The sequence below is a fragment of the Lycium barbarum genome, chromosome 2, assembly GCF_019175385.1.
Source record: "Lycium barbarum isolate Lr01 chromosome 2, ASM1917538v2, whole genome shotgun sequence".
NCBI classification, from domain to species: domain Eukaryota; kingdom Viridiplantae; phylum Streptophyta; class Magnoliopsida; order Solanales; family Solanaceae; genus Lycium; species Lycium barbarum.
Window position 1 is genome coordinate 145,176,241 of NC_083338.1, and position 22,954 is coordinate 145,199,194.

Consider the following 22,954-nt stretch of genomic DNA (forward strand, 5'->3'; position numbering starts at 1 on the left):
TACCTTGTATACACAAGGTTAAAATTATTTTTTATATATAAATAGTAGATGTTGAACCCCTTGGCTTCCTCGTTTCTTACTCTTTTATATTTTTGAACCCCCTTAGTGAAAATTCTGGCTCCGCCACTGACTACCACTATACGCTAACTTTTATAGTGTGCTTAATCAATTTTACTTTCTATAACGTAATATAAATTTCAATGCTTTGTTGATATACTATTATTTACTTATTATTCTTTCATAAATTTCTATATTTATTAGTTTAAAATAAAGCTAATTTTCACACATTCATATGTTGAGAAAAATAAACAGTTTTAATTACTTGATGCTAAGATTTTAGTGACACCATCTTAATAAATATGTATTTATATCTAGATGTTTTAATTTTAATAAAGACAAATTTAGAGCCTTAATATATGATTTAATCACAAAGTAATAATACATGCTTTTTCTTTTTTAACAAATATTTAAAGTAAATTTAATTTATCAAAACGACCATGTATGGACTCCGATTACAAGTATTATTCTACGTGTAGTGTGAAGAGGAAGCAATACAAATGTTCAATTCCTACAAAAACCAGCTCAGCACTTTGACAATAACGCAGTGGCATTTACCCATTGCTTACTAGTATTCTTTTTTAGTCGCATTTTAAGAATTTCCAAGCATGGCTCATGCCTGACTATTTTTTTCAATGGGATCTCCTTTACCGTACATATTATTGGCTTCTTCTTTCTTGGTACTTCCTAGCACCTGCCCTAGAATCATATTATTACTAGTTTGTTTGGTTGTGTTGCTTTATTTTTTAATTTAGATTTTTCTTATTTTTTATTTTTATTTTTATTAATTACTTTATACTATATTATCTTCGCATTTAGACAAGAATTGTAACATAGAGTGTGGCAAACGTACCAAAGCTATATTCTACCGTGTATAAAAGAGAGACCGTGGTTATTAATTTCGTAATATATTTTTAGACAAATTAGCGGTTCACATTGATCACTAAAAGAAAAAATACTACGTATTGAAAAAACGTGACTAATAATGTCAGCTGAAGTAGAATTTAGCTGGCGTTCACAGCCAAACTTTCTTGAGCAAATATATAATCATTATTTTATTGATTATTTAGCTATTGAACATTTAATTTGTATCTATAATCAATTTGTTATGGAGATAGCTAAACTGTCGTAGTAAATTAGTGGAGTAATAGTTACCATTGTAGACGCATTTAGGCTGCCATGAGCAATCAGAGAACATAACAAATTAGTGTTGGAAGTTAGGGTTGATGTTTCACGACTACATACAAATGATAGAGTTTAAATTATATGCAGAACTAAATGCTCCCTTATTTATGGCACAAATAAGCACTAGGCAATTTAATTAAGAGTCTTTAATTATTGTTGTGATTCACATCAATAAATGACTATTTAACTAACTACCAAAATAATGACTAGTTAACGTAATTGTTCAAATGTCAATGAAGATTTGACCCAAGGTCCGGGTTTTATGGTTATTTTACCTGAAAGATATCCAATTAAGTCCCTCTGCTAAGTATATAAATAAAAACAAACTTAACATATGTTATAAAATAATAACTATAAAGTAAATATACGGAAGAAATATGTAGAGAGATATCAGATTATATTACTTCTGCTCTTTCAACATTGCATCTGTGCATCCTATTTATAGAAGCAACAGGACATGGGATATTTTGAGATATTTTGGGATATTTTGAGATATTTCTAACTTAATGGATATCCACTAATTTGGGATATTTATAACACTCCTCCTTGGATGTCCATTAATAGATGATGTACCTCGTTAAAACCTTATTAAAAAAAAAACCCTGTGGGAAAAAGTCCTAATGAAGGAAAAAGAGTGCACATATCTAGAAATACGCTTTGAGAGCTGCCTCATTAAAAACCTTACCAAGAAAACCCAATGGGACAAAACTTGGTTAAGGAAAAAAGAGTACAACGCGTATTTCACTCCCCCTGACGAAAACCAAGATTCAGATGTCGGAGTCTTCGCATTCCAATCTTGAATATCATCTTCTCAAGAGTTGAAGTTGGCAAAGATTTAGTGAACAAATCTGCAGGATTGTCACTTGAACGGATTTGTTGCACATCAATATCATCATTCTTCTGGAGATCATGTGTGAAAAATAACTTTGGTGAAATGTGCTTTGTTCTATCTCCTTTTATGAAACCTCCTTTTAATTGAGTTATGCATGCAGCATTATCTTCATATAATACTGTGGGTATTTTTGTATCACACTTCAAGCCACATCTTTCTCTGATGAAATGTATCACTGATCTCAACCACACACATTCTCTACTTGCTTCATGAATAGCGATTATCTCAGCATGATTTGAAGAAGTAGCAACAATGGACTGCTTGGTCGATCGCCATGATATAGCAGTACCTCCGCATGTAAACAGATAGCCCGTTTGAGATCGAGCTTTATGTGGATCAGATAAATAATCTGCATCTGCATAACCAACAAGATGTGTACTACCTTTGTTAGTATAAAACAGACCCATATCGCTAGTTCCCTTCAGATATCGCAATATATGCTTAATCCCGTTCCAATGCCTCCGTGTAGGAGAAGAGCTATATCTTGCTAGCAAATTAACAGAAAATGCTATGCCAGGTCTTGTAGCATTAGCAAGATACATAAGTGCACCTATTGCACTAAGATATGGTACTTCAGGACCAAGTAGCTCTTCGTTCTCTTCCTAAGGTCGGAACGGATCTTTGCTCACTTCAAGTGAGCGAACAACCATAGGAGTACTTAAAGGATGCGCATTGTCCATGTAAAACCGATTTAAAACTTTCTCAGTATAGGCAGATTGATGTATAAAGATCCCTTTTGCGAAATGTTCAATTTGCAGACCAAGACAGAGTTTTGTCTTTCCGAGATCTTTCATCTCAAATTATTTCTTCAAATATTCAATCGCCTTTTGGAGCTCTTCTGGAGTTCCAATGAGGTTTATGTCATCAACATAAACAGCAAGTATAATGAACCCTGATTTTGTTTTCTTAATAAAAACACATGGACAAATGGCATCATTTATATATCCTTCATTTATCAAGTACTCACTTAGGCGATTATACCACATACGCCCTAATTGTTTTAAACCATTTAATGATCTTTGTAATCTGATTGAATACATTTCCCGAGACTTTAAACCAAATGGTTCAGGCATTTTATATCCTTCAGGAATTTTCATATAAATTTCATCAAGTAAGCCACATAGGCCGTGACAGCATCCATCAGTATAAATAATGTGACATCTTCTGTTGTTTGGACTGCTGGCCCAATAAACATTACGTTTACCAAGATGGATCATTTTACTTGGTAATTATTCTACGTCAACATGCTTTAAGAGACGTAGAAATCAAATCCTCACAACCTTATACAATATTGCGCGCTATATTGTATATTGTCGATAAGATATCATGTTGCAATTCGACATAACTTACTGAGATCTCATCACTTCATTATTTTCAGGTACCTGAACCTCCTATAAGGTTTATGAAGTGTTATGTCGTAGCTCTTCAAGAGCACATTGCCTCCTTATTATGATCATTTGCTTCTCCTTTTTTCAAGGATTATTATATTTGGAACCGATTGGTCTACCATGCTCCATGCACGCTGTAGACTTTGTCCTTCAGGGACATTAAGAGCATTTTGCAGATGAAATATGAAATAGTTGGGTCAGCAAATGCTTCCAGCATTTGACTTGAATTATCTGAGGATCATACTGATGATAATTCACAACATATTTCTTAGTTGCTTATCCTCTCCCCCTTATTTTAGTGACATATGTCCCCATTTTCTTTGGGAAAATCCATCTGTGTGCATCATGGTATATCCATTAATCATGTACCGCACATCAAATGCTAAAAGATGGAAATATCTAGTTCCTGACCCTGAACCAAATATGAGGGGAGAATTTATCAAAATTTATTGATCTGAAGCATACAAGTGCTGTTGTATGTAATATATCATATCTCAGACCAACATCTGAAACTCTGTTCTCATAAGCAATGGTTTAGTTGTATTATGGAGGCATCCAATGCCAAACCAACTTAGATATAAATCAGCATTATCAAGATGATTGTCTTGATTACATATTCTGAAAATTGTGCTTCCAACTTAATTATTTTGAGCAAGCAACTTTGTAAATGTCAAACTGCCAGTTGACAATAAACATACATGTGACTGTCTTAAATAGATGCATCTATTTAAGACATCACATTGCAGGTGAAGGGGCCCACATTCACCTTTTATATTTTTCAGAATTTTGGGGATTCAGTCCCAACATTAGCTGGTGTAATCAACTTATCATGAGAACAAGCAACACAAACAAATTCTTGAAGAATCTTCTAGTTCTTCAATATGTTTTTAATACTCAATTAGCACATCAGATTTAAATCAGGACGATCAAAATGGTCTTGTCAACTGATAAAATTATCTGTACCCGTAAACTTCAAGTTTACTATGACGAGTGCTATTTCTTTTAATAAACTTCTGGTTTACTATTGCATGAAATTTTATGTCAAAACTTCTGGTTTATTGTGACATGCGATCTCATCATGCTCGGGTAACGCTTTACACACGTGACCCTACCCGTAATAAGTTGGAGATATTCAATCTTCCAATCATCTGTAGTCTCAATATGATGACCATTTTTCTCGCTAGTAAACTTCAGGTTTACTATAATTTATTTTCCGATCGAAATAATTATGATCTCTGATAAATGGTGCTATCACATATAGCCTCTTCGAGAGACTTCAATTTATCTATCATAATCAGATATTATTTGGACACTGCTAGTGTCATGATACTTGTAAATAAATAATTAGCTCTTCTGGAGCCTTTGATCATTAATTTCTATTACCAAATATTTCTTAAATACTTTTGGTACCATGAAAGCAAATTTCGACACTACTGGTGTCACGAAATAAACATTGAATTCTAAACTTCAATATTTCAAACATCTCCTTCAGGGAGATTCATCATTAACATCTGAGCATTTTGTATCAAAGAGGCAACCACATAGTTATTAATTCCTTCAGGGGAAAATACATTAATTGTTATTTCCTTCGAGGAAATCAATAACAACTAACCATAATGTATTAATGTGGTTATAGCAGAACCATTCTACTCTGCTCCCTTTTCCTTAGAATGATACTTTAATATGTTTCGACGTACGACAGGTACGTATAGCAATGTCTGAATTTCATACCACAAAAATATAACATCTACATTCCTTGTATTTTATCCCTCCATGAGATAAGTTGTGGTATTTGTTCATTCACTTCGGGGAATGAAACCTGATTATTTAAATGTGCTTGAAATACGACGCTCATCAATAGCTCGTTATTTTGCTCAAACACAAGAAGACATTGCTTCAGAATATTTCTCAGATATTTTGGTAATTATTTCTGCTTCAGGAGTAAAGTTTCAGAGTTTTACTACTTCGGGAGTAAAGTTTCAAGTTTTACCACTTCGGGAGTAAAGTTTAAAGGTTGACTAATTCAGGAGTAAATTTCTGAATTCTACTACTTCGGGAGTAGCTTTCAAAGTTGTACTATTTCAGGAGTAGAATTAAAAGCCTTACTACTTCAGGAGTAAAATACATAGGCTTACTACTTCTGGAGTAGAATTCAAAGTTTGCTACTCGTGGAGCAAAATTATGAGTTTAGTACTTCGAGAGAAAAGCATATAATATTCAGAATATTTCTTCTCAATTATTCTAGCTCTTCTGGAGATGAATCATGATATTTTCACAATCAAATGCACGTTTATATTTATAGGTGTTACGACATACTATCACATTCATTTCAGAGAATGGATCTGTACTTGCAACATTTATCAAAAGTTTTAATTCTCCAGGAATAAAACATAATTATCTGAACGTGCCTTAAGCATATCAAATCGTGATAGCTTACAGCCTCTTTTAAGATATTGCTACTTCAGGAGCAAATCGAGACATACATATAATGTGGAGAATTTTTCTCTAACACATCTTCAACCATAAACACAATAAGCCCGTAAAATATTACCACTTCTGGTGTTCACGGATATAAACTCATTTAATCAATTCATATTTGCGAACTAACCATCCAGTAGAATATTGGCATAAGGCCTTCAGCAACTTCGAGGCTTTCAAAGTATTTGCTCAAGATGGTTGAGACTCGTGCTGATAACGTGTTATAAAATAATAACTATAAAGTAAATATACGGAAGAAATATGTAGAGAGAATATGTAGAGAGATATCAGATTATATTACTTCTGCTCTTTCAACATTGCATCTGTGCATCCTATTTATAGAAGCAACAGGACATGGGATAAAGCATTTTTATCGGGTTTTTGATTGTCGGTTTCCTTTGCCCTTTTTTTAAAAAAAATATATATTTTCTTACTGTACAAATTACTTATCCCAACTGAAAAATAAAGGTATAGGGGAAGGATAAAAAAACAGAAATTTTTACCTAAATAATACATTATTTCAAACAATTAACAAGAATAATACAATATTTTTAAAATTCACAGAAATAGAATAAATGTAGTTGTGAGTACCGTTTTAGGTAATATTTTATTAAAAAAAGTTAGGACGGACGGAATAACGAAAACATAAAATGTAATTGTGAGTAATGTTTTACAAGTATTTCGTTATTGGGAGTTACGACTCTCTGATTTTATTAATTACTCTCTGCTAAAGTAAAACTTGTGGTTCCAAGTGATTTCATTTCTCTCACTCCTTTTTTCTGTGCTTCTTTTCTTACTTTTTTCCTCCTATTTCTCTTTCTCTTTTTTATTTCTTTCTAACAAACTACACCAAAAATGATACACAGGGAATTAAATTTGCACAAATAAAATGATACACTCGTTTTCCTTTTCCTAGCAACACTCGTTTTCCTTTTTCTAACCACACATTAATTCTTATTTACTTCTTCAACTGAAAGAAAAAAGATTTATTTAATACACATACTTGTGTCACTGAAGTTTATTTAATTAAATTTTATTTTCATTTTTTGAAATTTCTATCTCTTGTAATTAATAATACTTTTACAATCAAAGTTGATATTTAAAATTGCATTGTAATTATATTATGATAAACAAGTATCTTTGCATACTCTTTCGAAATATGTAAGGACAATAATGCACTTCGGCCACAAGGAACAAAAAGTCATAAAAAGAGCAGCTCAGATCAATCAAATTTCACAAACAAATAAATTTTACATATGTTTATTTAAATTGAACGGTCTTCAATTTTTATCTTTTATCTTAGGAAATTGTGTAGAAACTATAATAATATACATTGTAGTATAGGAGATTTCTCACTTTTGTAAGAAAAAAGTAAGAAAATAAGCATAGAAAAAAAGGTGTAAGAGAAATGAAAATCATCTTGGACCCACAAATTGTACTTTAGCAGAGAGTAATTAATAGAATCAGAGAGTCGTAACTCTCAATAATAAAATACTTGTAAAACGTTACTCACAATTACGTATTATATTTTCGTTATTCCATCTGTCCTAACTTTTTTCCGTTAAAATATTTTAATAAAATATTTCCTAAAACGTTACTCACAACTACGTTTATTCTATTTCTGTAAATTTTAAAAGTATTGTATTATAATTGTTAACTGTTTTAAATAATGTATTATTTTAGTCAAAAATTCTAAAAAAAAGTACAATGAAATTTATTAATAAGTCGTTGCACTTTTCTGGGCAACAAACTAAAAAATCGAAAATATCCAAAACATATATCTAGGAGAGAATAATACAAAGCAGGTTGCTAATTATAAATCATTAGGCTTAAATTCGTTTATTATTTTTGCTAAATTTTATCAATGTCGGAAAGAACTAATTAACTTGGTTATAGCCGTTTATGTTTCAGTTATTGGATTAACAAATATTTGAAGAAAAGTTGAGGTCCCTCTTTTCCCAGTCCAACTAAAATGTATCCAAGCTCGTTTGAGTAAAGAATCTATGTCATATATAATTAATCATCAAAAAGTTTGAGAAGGCTTAATCCTTACCTAATTAGACAACTTAGGATGGTCCATGCAAAGCATTTCATGACTGGATTAACATGTTAGCTGTTTTTACAAATGCGGCTGTTTAGTGGTCCACATATAACGTGGTTAAAAGTTAATCGAATGCACTTTTCTAGACCTAATTAGCATGTACTAACCAAGCTCTTATAAGTACCTGATTTTTGGATTAATGCATGATATTGACATCTAACCCTATATTGAATCATAGTGAAGCTATCAGTTCTATTCGCAACAACTCCAGTTAGCTAAATGTTAAATTTAATTAGGTACTCGCTCATTTAATCAGATTGGAGAAGTCGGCAATTGATTTTCACGTCCGGATTACCTCAAGTAACAACTATATCATAGCATAGATGAAGTACAATACATATATGCTACGTATCGGTAAAGTTAAAACTTATCCCCACCTGGTGTTAATAACAACCAAATGAACATACATAATAATTAAATTAATATAATTTGATGTAATCACCAACTGCGAGTAGATTTTTACTATATAAGGGTCTCAAATATTGGGGTTAAATTCACAACTAGACATTTTTCAGTCCGTATAACTGAAAGTTATCTACTTTCATGGAATTTCAAACATTATTTTACCTATGGAATTTACATTCTGTGACAATTGCTATTTTTCAAAAAGGGCTGAAAGGTGAACTGTGGACGTTATTCCTACCAAATATTGTAAGTGTATCAAATTCAAGATTGGTGTTGGAAATAAATAGAAAAAGGAAGATAATCAATTTGCAATGCAATGCATTAGGTTGCAACCCAATGCATGATATATTGCATTGATAAGAGAAGTGTGAAAGGATTGCCGGCTAGATTCAAGGTATGTCAGTTGTCTACTCCACTTTCAAGATTAGTTGAGTCTTAAGTGTACTTTAGTAAGAGTGAAGGATCTAGTGGCCGTAATTATCTGTCCACTCAACGCGTTGCAAGCAAATGATTTTTGAAAAGCGTTAGAAATCGTGGTCAACATTTTTCCAGTGCTTCAGCAGGCTTTGGCCTTTTTTTGTTATAGGTATTTAACCGGTTCAGAAGAGAAACTATCAGTCAATGACGTCTTCGTTGCCAAGGTAGATCTTTTTCTTTGCCTTTCAAGATATTGCGTATAAAGAGAAATTTCCCATGGTTCATTAATGTATGGTTTTCTATGAAATCATGTTTGTTTCCATTGTTATTAAAATTATGTGGTATGGTGTTGTAAACCCGTGGTTCATTCCATGGTTATATAACCATGAAAAGTCTCAATTTTTGAAACCACGGATTTGGTGATTTTTCCGTGGTTACCTATTTCATTTCTCCATTATAGCCCACCCTCCACCCCACCCCAACCTCACCACTCACCCTCACCCTACCCCTCCCCCACTCTACTACTCACCCCCATCCCACCCCCCCGCCACTCACTCCCACCCCGCCCTACCACACACTACCCCTCACCACCGCCCACCCTCATCCCACACCACCCACGCCTCTACCACCCCCACCCACTGCCCCTCACCACCACCCAACCCCACCCTCACAACCACTAACCCCCACCCTACCCCCACTCTCATCCCACAACCACCCACATCACACCACCCACCCCTCCCTCTCCCCCACCCCCACCCACTACCTATTATTTTTTAAAGTTCATATTTTATTCTTTACCTGAGTTTTATTAATATATATAAATTCATTTCTAATTAAGAGTTAAGGGTATTTTAGTAAACTTACAAATTATTATATAGTACCTTACAATCAAACCAAACAATACAAATGTTATTAAACTACAACAAATGATACAGTCTATCCAAACATTGTGTTTATTAATATAGTACAATACAATACAACATCATATTGTACATAGGAACTATGAAAGAAAATATATTCCCCTTCCCTATTTAATATTCTTCCTTTAATATTTTTTTTTAATTCCATCTTATTAGCCATCAAACTCCGAGGTGGGAATGTGATGGAATATGACTAATGTTTAGACCAAAATGGTTGAAGTTGCCTTTCACATTAGGTCCCATGTTCAATATCCCTCCTTTTGCTTTCTTCTTTTGTTGTTTATGGCTTTTTCTTGTTATAGTAGAGGTGGACTTGAAGTAAAGCAATGTTCCATCCAACTGCATCTCCATTCCCACTTACAAGAAATATTTTGGCAAAATTCGGATTTTTAATATTGAATTCATTATATTTTAAAATTAGAATTCAAATATTATATTTGTTAAAATTTAGTGGATTTTGGCATATATAATACTCCGTGGGTCAAAATTATTGGGTTCAAATGAATCCTTTGTGGAAGGAGTAGTAGATCTGCTCGGGTTCACCTGAATTCAGTAGATTTTCTTCAGACCCTGTATATATTTTAAGAAATTCAATAAATATATATAAATAATTTAGTGTGAATTCAGTTATTACTATATATTAACTTGAGAATCTGATAAAAGAGATCCATAAATTTCAAATTTTGAGTTCGCAGATCTGTCATTATTTGTCTCCATTCGCCGACATCTTCATCTACAAGAAAGAATTTGTAGAATTGTAAAGGCAAAAAACTGACAGAAATGATCCCAATTCTCATTTCTCACCCTAACTAGCTTTCCTTTTCTCAAACCTAACTCTTTTTTCATTTTGATTTCTTCAATCCTACCGTTACTTGGACACTAACCAATTACCTAAAAACTGATCCTTCCATTTTGATCCCACTTTATATCTTAGATTATTAATCAATCCTTTTTGTCTAATGTCTGTGTCTATTTTTGATAGTTAATTTTGTTTATTGCTAGATATTTGACCTAACTGTGGATTAAACCTTACCACCACATATACTGATGGGGTTGTTAGTTTGCCATTTGAAGTTAATTACTTTAGGGTAGTAAATCTTCCTCAGTCCAAAACAGGAAAAAACTTACCTACCAGAAGTTTGGTTAAAATGACGGTATGTTTTTGGTAGATTATGCCCATCAGTTATGTGTTCAGTTTTACATTTCTCGAGGGGTTTTTATGTCAGTTAAAAATCCAATTTTTCTACAGAACGGCTATTTAATAACATTATTGAATGAATTGAACTTCTATACACTTAAAAAATTTTACACTATCAAGCAGTGACGTCAAAATTTTAAGAAGGGAATTCAAGGAATGCAAATTTGCACAATGATGGGATAGATACACTTAACGATCAACAAAGGCGGAATAAGGATTTTTAATGTATGGTTTCTGGTTCACGATTTTTTGCTTTCTTGATTATGAATATATTGCTTGTACATATTAAATGAACCTTTTAACATAAATAAATATTGAATTTTAGCTAAAATTATTGGTTCTGCCGAACCCGTGTAACTACAACTGATGTGGCCTCCTCCCTCAACTATCAAAGAGATTCAACAATTCACATATAGACAAAAAAAGTTTATTTGTACCCTACTTGTAGGGCGTAAATTTTTTATGAAAGGGATTCAAATTGAATCCAATACTATACACTTAGCTCCGTAATTACTATTAGATCATTCGAAAGATAATTATGAGTAACTATCCATATACATGAAAAGTGAATAATAACTTGAAAAGTTAGACATATTAATTGCTATAAGGTATGATTATGTTAAGAAAAATTACATTATCAATAATATAAGCCAAAATCAAGTTAATGCCGTTGAAGTTTGTTGACTTCTCTGAAGCTGGCCAAAGGCGTGGAGCCAAAGATTTTCAATTGGAAGTTGAAACTATTATCTAGAAGCAATAAATCCTGCTATTTTCATCTCACCTACTAGAGCTTCTCCATGAAGCAAGCCAAACAAAATATTTAACATGCTTATATAATGTACACACTATATTTATGAAGGTCGCATTCAATTGAAATAAATTGTCAAAACTAAGAAAATAGAGTACACCAAAAACTTAAGTTCTGTTCTTTCTATTCTTTTGCTTTTTCTCTGTGTCTAATTGGGGTTGGCGGTGGGTGAGGGGTTTAAGTTTTATTTTTATTCTTCTTATAGGTAAGGTCATATGTGGTTTAATTAGTTTTCTCATTTGTCCCAAAAAATGGTCATTGGTGGTTGAGTTGTAACATCGTCGTCCTACATATTGACCAATCACAAAGTCTTAAAAAGTGGCATTCAAGAAGCTAGCTTAAACATGATGTTCGAATAAACAATTACTTAAGTAATTGTCCAACTTAAACAAATTTCAATTAATTATGCAAAGTTTTGAGATTCATGTGAAGTTTATTTTCTATAAGATGGTAGTAGTCAGACATTCTGGAGTCAAAGCAAACTTGATCTAATATTATATTTTGGAATAAAAGCAAAAAACGAGTTATCTGATACCTATATTGAAGGAAATAGAAAACATCCGATGAACAATGAGGAATGATTAGAGGTGCCAAATGGACATAACGGTGAGTTTAGGTAGGTCAAAATGAGAGGGTTTGTGACTCGCTTAAAGACTATTTGGGCTAAATTGAGATGGATCAAAATGGGCTAAATAATAAGGCATAACTCAACCAGTTCAACTCTTAGCAAGTTTAATTTCTTTGTTTGTTTTCTTATAATTTGCTTAATTACCTAATAATTTTTTTTTCACTTTATCATGGCTTTATATAACATATCAAACAAAAAAAATCTAAAATATTTTGTCAAGATTTCTCATGCATTAATTTAAGTACATATCCGCCCAATTTTTAAATAGACAAAATTGGACAAATCAAAATGAGTTGACGGTTCAAAATTAGCAGGTTATGATTTTATAGGTGAATTTTGTCATCCCTAGATACGAACAAGCTAGCCCAGACAATATTAATATAAAAAGAAACAATTATCTAATGTTCTAATCCATCCATATATAAGAATGTCTCTATTGTAGTGCCAAGGCTGCTACTACTACTTTTTAACCATTGCCCTTTTTCACTTTTCTGGTTGGCATTAACATGTTTACAGCTTTATGACAATCTCTTTAGTGCCAGTTCTATAATTACTGGCTTACTGCAGAGCCAACACAACAATCCCATTAGCCCAAGAGGACATGAACCTCATAATTGATCTCAAACTTAGGCCCTGTTTGTCTATAGATATCAAATAATTTTTCACTTTTTTTTTAGAATTTTGGAGTTGGAGTTGGAGTTGTGTTTGGTCATAGTTTTTGGTGAAATGTAGTTGTAAAAAAATGATTTTTTTTTAAAAAACAATTTTTTTGAGTTTTTGATATTCCGGAATACAACTTTAAGTTGTATTTGGAATTTTCATGATCAAACGGTGATTCTGAAAAAAAGTAAAAAAAAATTCTGGAATAAAGTGAATAATTCTTTATGGCCAAACGCCTACTTATATTCCCCTTCTTTTTTATTTTACAGCCTATTAGGTTGCCTTTTTTTCTCACTAAATCCCATACTTAAAGAGGTTACAATACTCACTATTTGTGCAATGTTTTGTGGATTTTAAGTACTTTATTCTTAACCCCCACCCCACCCACCCCAAAAAAATACCCCACCCCTTTGTTCACTTTTGATCTTTTAAACCCATGTGGAACTTTAGATCACATGCTCCCACCTCCTTTTCAATACGAGCATTATTCTTATCCTTCTTTTTTACATACATATGTCCCCTCCCGTTGGATCAATCCCATGAGAAAACTCTCAATTAGTCTTTACCCCTTTTGTTTATTTATTTTTAAAAAATGAGAATCATTAGTAACATAATTAAGACTAGCTTAAATAGATTTCTTTGGGTCCAATAGGGCAGTTTTCTTTGTTAATCAGTGCATTGGGCACTCATTAAGTACATTAAAGATGTAAGAGATTATGGCTTCATAGAAAGGACATGATTCCTGGGAAAAGTAATGATGATGTTGATATTGATATTTCTGGCCCATTTGCTCTCTCTATCAAAGCACTAATGCAATCTGATTGTGGTTCTTTTTATTTTGTCTACCATAATTCATTGTCTTGCATCAAAACTGCTATGCTTTTCATCTAGGGTCAGGTTCTTTGTGACTCTCTTTGCATGAAAGTACTATAACACATCATGTGCAATTCTCCTATGCTAAAAAAGAGTTGGTGCCAATTCGAATTAGTCAAATCAATAGTTTCAAATACCTAATGTTTAAACGAGAAAAAGGTCCATTTATGCAAACGTCACCGGAAGGGCTTGCTTATTAACGGTTGTAACAAGTAACATGTCTAGCTTTCGAGAACTAGTCATGAGTATCAAAAGTTTTGCAATTCTCCGATATCATCCTCTTCTGACTAACATTGACGTTTACGCACAAGTTTAAATTGATGAAAATTTTCGGAAAATGGCAATTAAACTTAGCTAAGGCTTTTTTTTTTTTATCTTCAACAACTAAGCTTAGTTCATGACTTCAGGTTCAATAATAGAACACTACTCCTTTACCGGATCAATTACTTTGGAACAAAAGCCTATCCAAAGTAACCTTGGGCTTTGGGCCAAACAAATTGGTCTTTAATTTTTATCCTTCGCCTAATATCCCGAGGTTCTGAGTTCGAACCCAGCTCAAGAAAAAAAAGAAGGAATTTCGCAAGGCAGAATAGGCCTGAGGCCTAAGTTTGGCCCGAATAGGCCTAACTTTGCTACCAAACTCTGTCTTGCGATTTTTTTTTTTTGACTGAGCCGGGGTTCGAACCCCAAACCTCATGGCATTAGGCGTTGGTCAAAAATTAAAGACCACGAATTTGAGGGACAAAAATTAAAGACCAGTGCCTTTGGAGGGGAATCGTGCAATTGACCCGTCCTAAAACATGCAGTTGAAAGCTCACAAGGCCCAATTCTTCTAAGCCCACTTGGAAAATGGCCTTTTTCCATTAAAAAAAGGGGAAAAAACGTAAATGTGCAATAATAGAAAAATATTTACATACTCTTAGCAGTAAATACAATTAAACATTCAATGGCAGGTAAAGAGTTATAGGAGATTTGTTACATATAAGGATTCATTCCAATCACGTCAATAATAACCCATTATATTATCTTCCTACTTTTTTGCTCATTATCTTCCTTTTTTTTTGCTCATAAGATATTTCTATAACTGCTTTTTTAATGTTTTCCCCCTTTGTACTTCCCCCCTAGTCTATTAGATATATTGACAGCATTTTATTTTGTTTTCCCTAGTGCTAGTTATGTGCCTAAATTTAAAAGCATGACCTATGATGTAATTAAGCCTTAAAAAAAAAAAACTTGGAAAATTAGAATGTTGATCAAGTACCTCTTCCTTAATATAATGAGTAGTGAACAAATTAATTGAATTTTAAGGGGTAGTACCAATTACAAAAAAGATGAAAGAAACAAGTGAACAGAATCAGGTATCTCACAGGGCTGTACAAATAAAACCGATAAACCGCACCAAACCGACAAACCAAACCAAACTGGAATAAAAAAACAAGTACTGGTTTGTTTGGTTTGGTTTGGTGTTGGATAAAAAAACCCGACCCTAATAGGTTTGGTTTGGTTTTAACTAAAAAAAGTCAAACCGAGACCAAACCGATCCGATTATATATATACAATTTATAAATATTTTTATACATATATAAATTATGAATACGTGTATAACTTTATCACTTTTAAGCTTTGATTAGTCAGCTTCATTCGTGATGCAATCCGTTTAAGAATTGGTACCACATCCGATTGTATAATTAATTCTTTTTTGGCAATTAGAAGAGACTTTTTCATTACAAATAGCTATTGTTGTCCAATGTCAAAACACGACTATGGCAGAACAACCTAGCAGTAATCAAAACTAGCCTTTATCACATCAAAACAACTCAGACAATAAACAAAACTAGTAGACGAAGGGTAGAAAATCAGCTCATCCAATTTTTTTGTGAGTGTTGTCCACTGGGAACCTCTAACAAACACCTCTTGTATGATCCTTCTTGTAAGTATTTGTGGAATTAATTCTTAATGCTAAGTTTGAGTTATAATTTTTTTGTTCATTTAGCGATAGGTTTTTTAAGTAAATGTTTAAAAGCTAACTAAAACTCATTTTACGGAACAATATTGAAGTTGCTTTTTACTACATTCTGTGTGATTGTTATAGTTATACATCACATGCATGTTCTATACTTATTTGATTCAATTGTTATGAATTTTTTATTTAATGAGTCAATGAATTCACCACACATTTTTCATTTTACATATTTAGAAATAGAAGGGTAAGATGCTTATTTTTGGTCAAGCAAATGCTATTATAAGATGCTTTGTATTGAACAAAAAAAAAAAACCCGAAAAAACCCGACTAACCCGAAAAATCCGAGGAAAACCGAGAGTAAAAAACCCGACTTTTGTTGGTTTGGTTTGGTTTATCGATTTAAAAACCTGATACAATTGGTTTGGTTTGATATTTGAAAAATCCGAACCAACCCGATCCATGTACACCCCTACCTCACAACGTGACAAGGTAGAGAGAATAAACCAAATCTTTTGCTTATTGGAGATCGAGTGTTCTGTACAAATATTTTAGGCCGTTTATATCAAATTTTATTCCAACTCAGCACATGCATGATGCTGAGGAATGTCAGAATCTGAATATTTCTTGCACTACGATAAGATTCTGCCAGTCGCATAATAATATTGGAGTATCCATTCGCTAGTACTCAAATGATATGGAATTGGTACGCATGCATGCTTTGTCGTTTTCTGAATTGTTGGATTAGTAGATATATAATAAACTAACAAGTAACAATCCTCACTGAAAATTTTGATTCAGTATATAAGTTAAACTATTTGGAGTATTGATGAAGTGTTTTGAGTTGTGGTTAATTGCTTAATATTTATTTTGATAGAGAAACAACTTTTGCTTTACTTCATGTTTTAGATCTCTACTTCTTTTCCTCTTCTTTTTTCCCCCCCATTACTAGAAAGAAAAAAAATGAAGTGTTTGGATAATGTTTTGGAAGAGTACTTAGAGCAGTAAAAAGTTCGTGCAAAACAAAATCACATTTCCAAATTTATAGTTTTTGTTTTTGAGATTCTATGAATCAAAAAACTTATGTAAGAAAGTGCCTAGACTTTTCTGCTAAAGTTATTCTCTTGAAAAATAATTTAACAAGTAACTTTAAAATTTTATTAAAAGTTTCCTTTTCATATGAATTTAATCAAACAATACTGTTTTATTTTATTTACTGTTTGTGTAAAACTTTCTACAAATCAATAAACCAACATAGAATTGCTGCTACAAAGGAAAATTATTACTCCTCCCATCCAAAAAGGCTTTGCCACTATTTGTTTGGAGGTCAAACATGTTTCTCTTTGATTGTTTATTGTATATTATAAAAATATTTCTAAGTATATTTATAGATTAAAAATTAATCGCACTTTTGGAATAAGCAAATATTCAAGCTCCTTATAAAAATAGTTTAGCTTGATCACTCGATGGTGTCTAAATCAAATCGATCTAATTTTGAAAAGGCTAATGTCCTTATGACGACGTAATTAAATTCACAATTCTTCTTTGCAAAGGAAGACATTGAAATTCGTCAGACAATGTTGTTTGCTCAAGGTTTAAAATAAAACAGAAGTGACGACACAATATTTCTAATAATTTTTTTTTGTACTCTCACATATGGCATAACGCATATAATTTTTTTTTCAGAAAATTCAAAACTCACAAAGTACGTTCTCTTTCCCCAAAAAAATAATAATTTGAACTTGTCCAAAAGCTCTCTTCTCTAAAAGATAGTAACCTTTTTCAAAAATTTATAACGTCATTTAGGACTTGGCATAGTTGGGTGAAATTACATGTTTGTTTGCGTGACATTTTTTGTTTCTCAAGGTCAATGTGAGTAATTGTCAAAGTTATCTTAAAATTAGATTAATTTAATAATTTAAAAGTTGGAACAGAACGGACAAAGGGAGTAGTAGTAGAAAAGAGAAGCGTGTATAAAAGCCTTTGGCTTTCCTGCAACCTTAGAATAGGGAAAAATGTCGGGCGGAATAGCGCGTGGTCGTCTTGCTGAGGAGAGGAAATCATGGCGTAAGAATCACCCTCATGTACGATCTCTTATCATTTAACTTACTTTTTAATTGTATTTTTGGTGTGGGGTTTAATTGTTGATTTTGATATTAGGGTTTTGTGGCAAAACCAGAGACTGGACCTGATGGGTCTGTCAATTTGATGGTGTGGCAGTGTTCTATCCCTGGTAAACCTTCGGTATGTTTCTTTCTTTCTCCTTTAACTCTCTTTTTTTTCCCCCTTTGCGTGCATTTTTCTTAGTAAATGTGAGAAGAGTTACTGTCATTGTGGGGTTTTTGTAAACTATGAATCATTGTACATTGTTGGAATGTTTTGTGCTAGTTTCTGTCGTTGTTCTCGAGGATTTGTGTTAGTGTTCCTGTATTTGCTACTGGGGAAAATTAGTAATTTTGTGCTTCTTGCTAAGATGGTTTATTTGGTGGTTTGTTTATCCTATTCTAGTGTAAAGGATAAATTTTGGGGGGAATCACTAGTACTTAGCGTTTCTGGCGATTCATTTTTTGTTTTGATAACTGTGGTGTCCGGGCTAGCTTGCGCGCACCTTGACTAATTCCACGAGATACGTGTCACCTCCCACGAACAACATGTTCCAGGTAACTTAGTCCACCAAGGCTAGAACACATGGGAAGAAATCACCTAGTTTTTTTGTCTCTGTTGGGATTTGAACTTGAGACCCCATGGTTCTCAACCCACTTCATTGGCCACTAGACCACACCCTTGGGTGCAGAACTTTTGGCCATTGATAATAGGAGGAATCACTAGTACTTAGCATTTCTCTTAAGTGCTGAGGGGGTGTTCTTTTCTTATTTTTGTTGGATAGCTATGGTGTCGGGGCAGCTTGCATGTACTTAGTCTGATCTGCTGAGTACTCGTTACTGGGATTTAAACCCTGGTCTTACATGGTCCATTTCAGCTGAACTATTTCTTTCTTTCGATTGAATTCGAGAAATATTCGTTTGAGGTAAGATTAGTTGGGAGAGGAAAGAATTTAAGAAAATGAAGTGGACTTGAGAACTCCAGGCTCTGTTTGGTTGGCTGAGACTTCTTGTTTCTTTATACCAGGTTAGTTTATTGGTGGTAGTAGTCATATGTCCTGGATACTCATTGTCTCTGAAACAAGAGGCTGGTCGTTACTCACTTCAAGATTATTGAATCTATGTAAAAGGGTGGAAATAGAAAAGGAGAAGATTATTTTTATTTCATTCACGGAACTTGTTCTCCTTTTTGAAATGAATTTCAACTTTCACCGTGAATATACTAACAGCTCCAGCTAGGACAATACAACCGCTGATACTGCTCATCACCTTCTTTTCAAGTGCCCAATCTAGTCCACTATCCAGTATCAATTTATTGTCTAAGCCTGGAAAAAAGCAAAGAAAAAAGAACGGCATGTTAGGTTTTGTTATGTTGTGTCTCAAGAGTAACAATCATGAACATGGGAGAACTTTTAGGACATTGAGCGACAGCAAAATTAGGATTCACAGTCTTTCAAAGTCAGTATTGTTTATTCAAGTTGGACCTGAGAGATGTGAGATGACAATAAAGAAGAAAGACGGATATCATAGATATCCAGGCGCATCTTCTTGGAGTACAACGAAATGTAGGCCAGCTTTTGAATTATACGGAATGTTTCTAGCAGACACGAAAAGCCATTCTCCCGCACATCTAAAGGAAAGCAACAAACAAGCGCCTCTTAGATCTATTATGATATGAATTATGCCCTTTTTTTCACATTTGTTCCAGGTGAAACATCTGAATGACCGAATATATGAAAGAGCATGAAGGCTGCTAAGTGTTCATCTGTTTGATCAATCTTAGAGGTGTAAACTGTGATGATATGAATGAATATGTTAGCTACTAATCTGAAACAATGTACTGCTGTTCTGTGGCAGTGATAGAAATTTAAATCCTTGGAATAGATTTTTCATTTTGTAATTGAGGAGGGAGATTTACATTGTGCTAAGCAAAATAAGTCAGTAGAGGATGTCCTGGGGGCATGTATTCTACTCGATGGTTCCGCTTGCCGCAGATTTGTTTTCCTTTCTTTTTCTGGGTTCTCTTGTTTTGGTTTATTTTTCATTTAGTTATATCCCTTGTACTTGATTAAAAAAATACTAATAATATGTCAGTGAAGGAGCCTGTAGGTGATTCCTTACAGTTATTTATCAAAACATAAGTCATTTCATGCTTTCCTAGGTTTATTATTATGGGGTGTAAGAGCTTCATTTTCAGGAGAAGCATAAATTTATATCTCAAGTGTTATAAAGTTTGAACTTTAAGAGATTCATTGTAACTGAATGAGGAAAACACGACCCCCTTTTCGTATAACTAGGGATTTTTAATTCCACTTCACACCAATTGGTGTGCAATGGGCTTACCTGGAGTAGCAAGCCCTACACTTATTCACATGATTTCGTTCAAATTTCCTTATCCTTTTACACGAATTTTGGATAAGCCATTTCTGTATCAAGGTTAAGGACTCAACAAAGTGTCTCAATGGTGCGGTATGTAGTTGGATTGAATCAGAGTTCATGTGGTCCTCGAAGAAATAACCGCCGGATCGCATTGAAAAAATGTTGCCATGAAATGATTTGCTGAGGCCATTGGTAACTTGCTCAAAGTAATATCATGGATCAAGATTATGCTTTCAGTGCCTTCTTGGTACTGATTAATGAAATCTATCTATTTATCAAAAAAATAAATCATGGATCAAGCTGGCCCACATTGCATATGGAAACTCTCTGTCTTTCTCTGAACTTTGAGTTACTGAATCATTTTTTTGGAAATAGTTTTACTGCTAGTTCACGTACCTGTGGAGGGAAGAATCCTTTTCAGTAACTTTGAGTTAGTGTGAATCATTTGCTTTTACTTTTAGCTTTTTGAGTTTCTTTTTGGGATATTTAGGAATTGGATTAAGGATAGATGTTCTAGGTCCTCGTAAGCTATTTGCAAGTGTTTACTGTAATTTTAATACCTTTCTTGCCTCTCTTTTCACTCTGTTCCTTCATTTGATGATTGTGAAGAATAATATAGAATCTTATGACTGGTACAGACTGACTGGGAGGGCGGTCACTATCCGCTAACAATGCACTTCAGTGAAGACTATCCAAGCAAACCCCCGAAGTGCAAGTTTCCACAAGGTTTCTTCCATCCAAATGTCTATCCTTCAGGAACTGTATGTTTGTCTATCCTCAATGAGGACAGTGTAAGTTCTTGTTGCTGCCATTGTGTTATTTTATGTTCTGCTGATTGGTATTTACAGCTTTTAATTGAATCGATGGATTCTTACTCTTGCTATTACTTGTTCGTAGGGGTGGAGGCCAGCTATTACAGTTAAGCAAATTTTGGTGGGTATCCAGGATTTGCTCGACCAGCCAAATCCCGATGATCCAGCACAAACCGATGGTTATCATCTCTATATGCAGGTGCGCTACTTGAGTTTGACATGGATATGATTGAGTTTCCTCAAGTTGACATTTTTATTTTTGACATTCAACATTGTACCTGGATTGTTCTTTATTATTCCTAATCCTTACAAGGTTTAAATTGCCGTATGTCAATCATATATGCCTAATGTGTAGTAACAAATAATTGTACAATGTACTTGAAATCCATAAAAATTTATCGTTCTAGTCATCACTTGGTTGTAGGAGTGAAGCGACAATTATATTGTGATTCGTTAACTTTTAGTCAATTCATAATTACTTTACGTGCAATCAAGATAAAAAAATATGCATTGGGAGGTATGATGCTGTATGGAAATAACTCATATGGGGTCGTTTGGTTCAAAACAAGGTTATCTCAATTATAATTTCGGGATTCTAATCCTTCCTTTTATATGGGATAAGATAATCCCAAGATTTTGGTGTAACTTTTATCTTGGTTTTAGCTAATACCTACAACCAGACACTGCTACAATTTGTTCCAAATTTTATACTGCGTTAACCCGCCTAATCCATGTAACTAAACGACCTTGTCAAAAGTGTTCTGAAATTCAACTGAATAGACCAGTAGACTTGACTTTCATTATGAATAATGTGGCAATTACTTTTGCAGGATACAGTTGAGTACAAGAGGCGAGTGAAGCTGCAGGCTAAGCAATATCCAGCTCTAGTCTAGTTTTAGCTTCTTGGAAGACTATAATGTAATTAAATTTGACTATGAGTAAGTAACCTTTGCTTGATATTTAGCAACTTGAATAGTCCTCGTTGACACAGTGGCTCTGTGGCTAACTTTGGGTGCTTATCTTGTCTATGATGATTCGGAGATGTATGTGGTTGGATTGTGCAACTTGCATGCTTTCTCTTGTTTCTGATTACATTTGGAATTGTACAAAATCGGTGTCTGTTTAAAAGGTTTTGATGAATCCTGGAACACTCTCCCCTCTCCTTTCTCTCATCAATCATTAGGAGCCTATGACTACAGTTCTGAAGTGGATAACAGTAGTAGAATAGTAGACATCAAATCAAGCAGAGGAGGCATTTTTTTTTTTTTTTTTTTTTTGTAAATCATCTAGGACTACCATCGAAATATCAATTATTCAGAAATCAACGCCAACGAAGAGTTCTCAGCTGGTCATTTTCTATCCTTAAATTTTAAAGTTGATAACCCTTGGATTTAAATTATTCCCTTGGTGTGCATCACACGTACCTCAGCAGAGTTGACTCAGTAACATTACCTCTCCAAAAATAAAATTGTTTTTTCAGGTACTCGTAACTAATAACTACTATAGAGCGAAGCTAATTGCTTTCTAGATTACATATTCCACTCTCAGAATTTAAACTTAAACAGTTTTCCACACTGTATCCATCATCTTCGTTTTATGTGTTGTTTAAAACAAAACGGAATGTATAAGCGATAGATGATCTTGTTTGTTATATTTGGTGCTATTTCAACAAACAAAAGAGCATATTATTT

The 22,954-nt window shown here is 33.4% G+C and overlaps 1 protein-coding gene across 1 annotated transcript; it reads left to right on the plus strand.

The window, feature by feature from the left end:
* The first annotated feature begins 17,895 nt into the window (after positions 1-17,895).
* On the plus strand, positions 17,896-22,403 carry LOC132627834 (SUMO-conjugating enzyme SCE1). The gene is made up of 5 exons (XM_060343422.1): positions 17,896-18,054; positions 18,131-18,214; positions 21,090-21,242; positions 21,349-21,462; positions 22,094-22,403. Exons 1-5 carry the CDS (start codon positions 17,986-17,988, stop codon positions 22,154-22,156), a joined length of 483 nt encoding a protein of 160 aa, XP_060199405.1. The 5' UTR covers positions 17,896-17,985; the 3' UTR covers positions 22,157-22,403.
* The last annotated feature ends 551 nt before the right edge of the window (positions 22,404-22,954 follow it).

What these genes read in the sequence shown, in the direction of transcription:
- LOC132627834 (XM_060343422.1), top strand. Translation starts at nt 17,986, where the DNA reads ATGTCGGGCGGAATAGCGCGTGGTCGTCTTGCTGAGGAGAGGAAATCA. An exon ending in CTATCCCTGGTAAACCTTCG is followed by an intron (nt 18,215 to 21,089) that starts GTATGTTTCTTT and finishes TGACTGGTACAG; the next exon opens with ACTGACTGGGAGGGCGGTCA. An exon ending in CTATCCTCAATGAGGACAGT is followed by an intron (nt 21,243 to 21,348) that starts GTAAGTTCTTGT and finishes ACTTGTTCGTAG; the next exon opens with GGGTGGAGGCCAGCTATTAC.